The 8,626-nt window shown below is 36.6% G+C and overlaps 2 protein-coding genes across 3 annotated transcripts in view; one reads left to right on the top strand and one right to left on the bottom strand.

Moving 5' to 3' along the window:
• LOC132110539 (protein MEMO1) overlaps positions 1-2,931 on the bottom strand; it is a 14,144-nt gene extending 11,213 nt beyond the window's left edge. The window contains exon 1 of the mRNA XM_059517233.1: positions 2,566-2,931. Within this exon, the coding sequence (XP_059373216.1) occupies positions 2,566-2,626 (61 nt within the window). The 5' untranslated portion in view covers positions 2,627-2,931. The remainder of the gene's footprint in view (positions 1-2,565) is intronic.
• A 938-nt stretch (positions 2,932-3,869) lies between these two features.
• Positions 3,870-8,626, top strand: part of LOC132110536 (WD repeat-containing protein 27-like) — a 42,524-nt gene continuing 37,767 nt past the window's right edge. Inside the window, exons 1-10 of one of the 2 annotated variants that reach the window (XM_059517229.1) lie at positions 3,870-4,368; positions 4,496-4,660; positions 5,215-5,359; positions 5,536-5,660; positions 6,108-6,221; positions 6,400-6,451; positions 6,567-6,637; positions 6,722-6,848; positions 6,993-7,095; positions 8,177-8,274. In XM_059517229.1, the coding sequence (XP_059373212.1) occupies positions 4,514-4,660; positions 5,215-5,359; positions 5,536-5,660; positions 6,108-6,221; positions 6,400-6,451; positions 6,567-6,637; positions 6,722-6,848; positions 6,993-7,095; positions 8,177-8,274 (982 nt within the window). In that variant the 5' untranslated portion in view covers positions 3,870-4,368; positions 4,496-4,513. The remainder of the gene's footprint in view (positions 4,369-4,495; positions 4,661-5,214; positions 5,360-5,535; positions 5,661-6,107; positions 6,222-6,399; positions 6,452-6,566; positions 6,638-6,721; positions 6,849-6,992; positions 7,096-8,176; positions 8,275-8,626) is intronic. The other variant, XM_059517230.1, reaches the window with a different exon arrangement.

The raw sequence follows: 8,626 nt of genomic DNA, 5'->3' as shown, positions 1-8,626 counted from the left end.
TCTCCCCGATGTATTTTGTAGAGTATCATTTTCACCATGTAGAAATATTTTTGAAGCATGACAAGTTTATTATCTATTTATAATATATTACTGAAGAAAAAGAAAATGAAGCCTTTATTAGCATAATTTAGATTTTTTTATGCATTATTGTCATGACAAATATTCTGTAAAACAAAAGTTCAGGTAGACTCGAAACAAAACATTCTCATTTTGCTGTTATATAAAAATAGCACTATGAAAATGTGCTTATTTGTCATTAAGCACAATTTCAACCCTAATTTTCATTGTTGTAATGAAACCACACAAAAAATTGCTACATGCTAAAAAAAAATTAAAGTCAAGCATTCATCAATGGATTTCTCCATTTCTAATTATAAATCAGTCAAACAAACAATGACTCAGTAGGTGAAATGGCTGTCCTGAATGTTGATTTCAGGGATATTTCAGCCTCAGACAGTGCCATTGTCTCAGTCCTAATAACTCTTATCAGAGTCTGACAGGACAAGATAACATTTTTGAGAACCAGTGAACAGATGAAGTTCAGCTGATTCTGTGAAAGGAATAACAAGAATACATCCAATTTGGTCAAATTTTAGCAGTTGTTAATCAAATCTCCACACTGTAATGAATCATACCATTACAACACTAATGGTATTCCAAAGAGCAGCCAGGTCTGACTATTCATGCATGTGCAAATGCATTCATTTTAGTGTCTGACTGACATGGCTTTGTATGGCTGATGCATATATTAATATATAGAAAGTTAGGTGGTTGATTGTGGCAATAGTGCTAATTTTATATAATGCAATGGAAGAGATAATTTATATTATTTATTCGAGCACATATAAAGAACAAATCTAAAATGTATATAAAAAAATGGGTTTTAAAAATCAATTATATATTGTATTATATTATTATTATATTGTTTAATAAGCTCTTGCTATGTGTACTTGTTATAGCACTTGTATATCATTGCTCTTTGGTTGATTTTGATTGCTTCCATTGTCCTCGTTTGTAAATCACTTTGGATAAAAGTGTCTGCTAAATGACTAAATGTGTATATATATATATATATGTGTGTGTGTGTGTGTGTATAAAATACAGGTATAAAGCAAAATTTAATGTATAAATATAGAATTGCCATTATTCATTGACTTTGTCTGTTCAATTTGTCCAACTCAACTGAACAGTCCTGTTAACTAGCCAGAGTTATCATTGCCAGATGAATAATAATTAGTCATGATCTGAAAACTGTAACTGAAGACCTAAAAGTCATGTGTCATATATGGTACAGTTACTCAGTGTGGGGAAAAGCGTCAACAAAACACCAAAAGCCACCACACAAGAGCTCTAATGATGGTGATAGCATGCAGAATGCAGACTAGCTTCTGTTCTGTACGGTATGTGTGTGTGCGCGCGCAGCACTAGGCTTTTTCCATGCAGCCTTTGTTACTGCATGAGAGAGAAAAAATACCACAGGCCCTCTAAAGACTTTCATGTGCTGACTGTGCTCCCTGTATTCACTGGAATGGAACAGGGCATACATGCTGATCAATACAACAATAAACACAGTATTACTTGACATGAATTCTAATAAAAACCCAGGTTTAATTCTCCATAAAACACAGCTGTCATTTACAGCTGTCATATGAACTTATTAAATAGCTTTAGCCGTTAGCAGGGTAAATCCAGCTTTCTGAACTGCGACACAAGTTTATCTATCTGGATTTACTGATCCTGAAAATTAAGGCTGGGTTAAATTGGCGTGGATGGTTTATTAATCTGTGGTTTTAGTTTTTGTGGTTGGCGTGTATGAGAGATTAATACACACCGGCTACAGGCTAATCAGCTAACTGCTGATCTGTTTTTGTTCTCAGCTGCTGTTACACACAGAGACGCTAACTTACACATATACAGCAGAAACACAAACATAAACAACAACAGGCAAATCTGAGAGAAACACACAGTCTGGTCAACTTCAATAATGGCCCCTGAATTAAACATTAATTTGGTTCTAGTTTGCCCAATGAAAGGCAGAAATACTTATTCAAACCATTTTTTACATTTATAGTAACGTAATTCATGAAATAATCATCAGACAAATTTTTGACCGAGGGCAACTTTTTTTCTTGATAACGTCTAGAAACGTATAGATTTTTCTAGATTAATTGCTGAGCAGAATTAAATCGCTTTAAAATGATTTAGCTAAATAAAGAAGTTGTGTTTTATTTAGCATTTTAAATAAAGTTCGTTTTTAAAAGACCGTCAGTTCAGACAAAGGTACAAATATAAAGAAGCTCGTCCTGTTGTCTTTAAACCATTTTAGGCACAGTTATTTAACAATTCCCAGCTGATCGCAAAGGCTCTGCCTAAAAACAAAGTGAGCTGCCTACCTAGGCAGCACTTTTGAGCGTACTGAACGTCTCAAAAATGCTGTCTAGACAGACAGCTCACTAGGTTTTGAGACACTGCAAGACACACACACACACACACACACACACACACACTAATGTAAGCAGCACACCGGACCTCAGGCCCGGGCCGCTCTCGGGTCTCTGGCTCTACCTGAGGCCGTGTACCAGCTGCCGGCGTGGCTCGCTTCTCTGCACACCATCCGGTTCGACATCTTGGTGCCCGCGCCGCCTATCTTGGTCCAATAAAACCTTGTCGGTGGGGGAAGAATGAACTAAAAACACTAGGAAAATATGCTAGCTCAAAAAGTATATGCCTGTGCTGAAGTTGTGTGCCCAGAGAAGGAGTATTTTATATAATCTTGATATAAATGTGAGACATATAAGTAACGAAACGCAAAAATATAAAGAGGTTGAGGGCTGAGGCTGTAAAGAACAGAGATCCAACCAGTTCATCCGCTCGCTACCAAGTTTGTCTCTGTTATCCGGATGGGTTAGTTTGTCCCATCTCGACTTCCGTCCTGTCAGAAAACTGGGCGGGGAGAGTTGATTGACTGGCTAAAGCGGAAGACTGATTGGTCGATTCGGATCAGGGGCGTTTCCAAAAAGGATGCTTATGTAGATAACGCATTTATGATTGGATAGCTCAGTATGTTTGGCTTAGACTCATTGAAGGAAAACTGATGTGGGCGTTGTATTCAAAGATATCTTTGTTGGTGAAAAAGCTTTTGTAACATTCAAATAGGATTAAAGACACTTTTGGTGTTGAAGAAATTTACGTTTTTTGTTGTTGTTGTTTTTTAAGTGAAATGATAGAAGATTCATTGTGTCTTTTTTTTTATGATTGTCAAATTGCACACTTTGGAAAAATTTCACATCTCTTTTATATAATTGACAGTTAAAGACGTCGTTTGTTATTGTGAACAGATAAAAAAGCATTTGACAACATGCAAAAAAATATCATTTTTATTCACAAAATATTTAAATCTATCCAATTTTATAAGGATTTATGGTATGACCTTGGATTAAAACAGATATACAATAACTTAACTAGACAAAAGGACAAAATCTGCATATTCTTTACAAGAGCATCCTATGACCAGTTCATCGTAGACGTCATCGTTTAATTGTGTGTGTGTGTGTGTGTGTGTGTGTGTGTGTGTGTGTGTGTGTGTGTGTGTGTGTGTGTGTGTGTGTGTGTGTGTGTGTGTGTGTGTGTGTGTTATTTTTTTCTGTAACTCAATTTCATTGTATATTATGATTGACTGCAGTTTACCACCAGAGGGCATCGTTACATAGAAGATGAATTACCTTCCCTTTTTTAACTACTACTGGTACAGTCAGTTTGTACAGAATAAGTGTGTTTGAATAATAAATCAGGTAACAGATCTGCTGAGCTACGAATACTATGGATGTGTCCAGGTAAAATTAATCAGTCGGGGTCATCTGCTATTTGTCTTATATCAGACTTTAACAACATTCATTGTTTTTATAGAAATTAAATTATATTTGCAGTAAGCCAGAGAAACACAACTTCCACAGTTCTACTGTATCGTGTCAGCATGTACACTTTTCGCTGTAAAAAATAAAATCGTCCAAACAAGCAAAACAACAGTACACGACTTTAGAGACTTCAGAGTCTCTAGGTACACCTGTTTTTATGTTAGCAATTGTCCCTTCTGGTGTGCCGTCCCGTTCCGTTTCCAACGCAACAAGGACGCAATAACTTCTGGGTCACAGACCAAACACTGGAGTTTTGTTTACTAATACTACATATAGTATACTTATATATGGGTTGCAGTTTTATAATACTTGAACAGCAATACATTTCACTTTCAGGTGATGAATGGAATACTTTTGCAGCTGATGTCATTGGCACTTTCAACAAAACACGGCCTTAAACTAAAAAACCGTAGGGCTAACGTTAGTTTTAAACAGATGGTCAGTTAAAAAGCAGGTGGGTAACGTAACCCTTCAGACGACCTGCGGATTCGTCTTAACTGGGACAGTTTGATGTCATTTTCACCTGCTAATCATTTAAGCATGGTTTTCTCTTTAGATTTTCTCATTGTGTGTTGTTACAGGGGATTATTGGTGACTCCATGGCTGCTGTACAGTATTTTATTGAGAGGTTCTCTGTGACTTGCAACAAGCCAATGTCCCACCTGCAGCTGGCCTGCTGTGCCTCTTACTGCGCAGTCCCATGGCAGGACAAGAGTATCAGGATTTACGAAAACAACAATCTGGAGGTCTTTGTTCACCTACATCTGTTTTCAACAAACAGATATATATAATTACTGTCAGTTGATTAAAAAACTCATTAATCACAAAATTTGCTGTAATCAATTGTATCTAACATTAAAATTATATATTTTCCCATTTAATTTTCAAATTAATATATTTTTTACTATGAATTATGAATGAAGGCAAGTAACACCAATACCATATTAATGTATCTATTTTTTTGGGGGGGGGGGAGTGGGGGGGGTAAGATGAGTTAATATAGCCATTTAGCTTTACAGTATTTGTGCCAGTATTTTTTTTTTATGCAAGTAAAGATTGTGACACTATTTACATCTGTCAAGTACAGGACAAACAAATAATATATACTCCCAGCCAACATAGCAAGTCCATTCTGACAACTTTTGTTTGTGTCTTCTTGTGTGTGTGTGTGTGTGTGTGTGTGTGTGTGTGTGTGTGTCTAGTTGTGGGGATAGGAAACATATAAATCAGAGATGATTGTGCCATCATTTCTAACATACGGAATAAAAATATCAAAATGTAATTTTAATGTGTCCTGTAGCCTCCCTTGGAACTAACTGGTCACCATGGCGATGTGTCTGCCATGGTGATTGGGACGGTGAGAGATTGTCTCGTCCTCTGCAGTGCTTCTGAAGATTATGTTATCGTCTGGGACATTGATCGCTGCTACAGACGAATCAGAGAAGGTAATAATGCATGCAAAAACCTTGATTCAAAAACCGACTGAAAAAATCTGCTTGTCAGCAGAGCATATAAAACTGTGACACTTAAGAATGCTCTACTCCGGAATAGAATGTAGCCACTATTCTCTGTCAGACACTTTTTTTTGTCTCATCTCCCAAACATGACATCTATGTTCCAGGTGTAAGTGCCTCAGGTAGAGTTGTTGGCACATTGCTTGGCAAGGTGGAGCATCTGTCACTGTGTCCACTGAGTGCAAGACTGGCTGCATGCTCAGGCTCCAGAGTGTTTCTGTTGAATGCAGAGGTATGAAACAAGATGCACACAATTTTTATTCAGTGAATCGAAAACAAAAGCAGTTATGCTGAAAGAGTAAAAAGGAAACAAATGCCTTTTTTGACCCGTCTCCAGATGAAACGCAAACAAAGTCTGCATGGAGAACATTCCGTTACCCAGACTGTGATTGACCAACCCATAAAGTTGAGAGATAGCATTGAAATAGTCATAGGAAACCAGCAGTAAATTAGTGTATGAAAAAAATCACAATAAGCCCTTTGTTGGCTTCTGTCTTGTATATCAGAAATAAATGGTCAGATCACATTCAAACAGTATTTCTCTGCTTAAGCCACACTTAAACTTAAGAACATCTTTGCATTATGTAATAAAATATGTTTCAGTTAGATGATAAAACAATTAAGATATCTCTAAATAAATAACCAAAACTTGGGGCTACTGTATATGTGTTTCCTGTAGAGAGAGGATGTGCTTGGAGTTTTGAAAGCTCATCTTGGTCCTGTGACTGCCTCAGAGTTCTGTCCATGGGACGTTAATCTTCTCATCTCAATCTCAGAAGACAGAACATTTAAGGTGCAGATATGATACAAACCCAAATCAGGACAGCCTGACTGTACCTGTCCTGAATATGGACATGTATTTGTTGTATTACTGTTCAAACATTTGGGGTCAGTATGATATAAATGTAAGATATATATTTTATATATACTGTAGATATATATGCATATTACTTTTTTATTTTTTCTATTAGATTTGGGATGTGAAGAATGGAGATATACTCTTTGAATCTGCTGTCCTGTCAGGTCGGTTTATAATTATTAACACCAATATTCAACAACAGAAATTGAGGTTCTTCATAGACTGTAAATGTAGAGAATATATTGTGAAGATGCTGAAGTTGTTGGGTTTTTTTCACAGCGTATCCACTGCTTAGTCTGTTCTTCATGGAGCAAAGCAGTCAGTTCATCACAGGTTCTGGTGATGGACAGGTGAGTAACACACACACACTTTCAGCCTCTCTTGTGTAATCTATATATATCTTTATATATGTTGGAATCTCTTTGTTTTTCAAGCTTTGGTGCTACACTCTCCCTGTGGACCACAAATGCCGCTTGGTGACAAAACTGGACCTTTCAAAGCTCGAACAGAAGCATGAGAGAAACCACAGAAAAACCAGCTCACCTCAAAATAGTCCAGATGGTTAGAAAAAAAAACCACAAGCCACAATCCATTCCAGACTGCGTATAACTACTGTTTTTTCATGTGCCTACCTCACTGCGGAAAAAGATACATCTGCTTCAAGTAAAAAAGGTCTCACCGAATCTCATCTGTGTGCTTTTATAGGAATGACTGGTAATGAAGTGAGAGGAACAGTGGAGACAGCAAAGCCTGTTCTGAAAATCTGGGCCCAGAAACTGCACTCCAGTCATGCTAGCCTCCAGCAGAGGTACTGTCTTTCGTCTGTTTTTGTTGTTCACCTTTATCTGCTTGAGCACCTGTTGAATTTTTGGGGTAAGAATTGATGTAAGGCAAACTTGAGAAGGTTATGTTGTGCATACCAATGTATCAGTGCTGTTCATTTGCAAATGCAGCATGTAATTGATCAAATCTTATTAGGTGGCCAAAATGTATTCACAAACACACAGTATGTATTAGAATAGGATAACTATAGTTGTTATGACATTGTGAAGTTGTGGCTGTGATATACAGCATGGTACACCTGTCTACACAGACATAGGAAATCATTTTTCAATGGATATTCCTATGGTCATCGGAGGAAACTTCCAATTAGGAAGTCATTATTCTCATATTTATGGTTTCATGCTGACCAAACAGCAGTTACAGCTATGAAAAGATGGTTGCAAGCACTTGAACTTGAAAACTTTTGCATCACGTGAAAATCATGCCATTATATGCTGAAATTTGTAATATCATGTTGTAAACACTGGTAGATAAATGCCTGCAGACCCAGAAAGTAAAGGACGCAAAGGGAGAGGCAAAGTCATAAAAATCACTTTGGTTTCCAAAGCATAAATACTAAAAACTTTGAACATTGACAAAAGCCTTTTATTTTTTTACATAGAATGCTTAGTTAACCTTCTGTGCATGCATTCTTCATATTGTTATTTACAGATTCATAGTGATTGATAGAAAAAAAAACACGTTACCCCAATAACTCTAGTTTATTTGACAGAAGAGATTGCCCTTGACCTCTGCCACTTTATAATTTCTGCTGCAATAAGACACAGACTTAAATCAAGTTTTTCAAAGCTTTAGTGTAGATTCAGCCACTGTAGTTTCAATTAAATATGACAGGCTTTCATAGATGTTCTCTATTGAGACTTTGTGGCAATGTGGGTGTGAATTCCTATAGTAGGTCTATACAATACAGATCTTCTTTTTTCTTTTCTTTTCTTTTCTTTTCTTTTCTTGTCATTCTTTTCTTTTTTCGGTTGTACCCTTTTAAGTAAACCAGGCCTTTGTTGTGTCTTTTGGTAAATAGTCTCTTCTTTGTACATTTTCCATAGAACAAGTTGTGTGTGGATCGGAAGTTCTGATGGGCTGTATCTGCTTGACCTGGATACTTCAGAGCTTCTCATGATTCTTCCACTCAAAGGCATCATAAGTATTCAATTAACTCTCAAACATTTAGCCATTTTTCATGTAAATATATGACCCATTATATTATTACCTCCATATGTTTATTAGTAAAAAGAAATAGTTTAAAAGACCTTTAAAATAGCAAAAAAATAAATGCAACAGTGGCCTAAGTGGACAACAAAACTTTAGAGTGTAAGTAAGCTTCTGTGTGATAACAAGGTTAAGGGTTCGGTCTTCTAGCTTGGGATGTTCCATGATTACGATACTTTAGAGAGTGGCGGAAAGTCAGTGCATGTACTTGTACACTTAACGATAACATTGGTCAAATCTTGCAACCTCAAACAAAATTCATCTCAGAAATATGCATAAACTTCATG

Source organism: Carassius carassius, chromosome 30, assembly GCF_963082965.1.
Source record: "Carassius carassius chromosome 30, fCarCar2.1, whole genome shotgun sequence".
NCBI lineage: Eukaryota > Metazoa > Chordata > Actinopteri > Cypriniformes > Cyprinidae > Carassius > Carassius carassius.
This window is presented reverse-complemented; position numbering and strand designations above follow the sequence as displayed.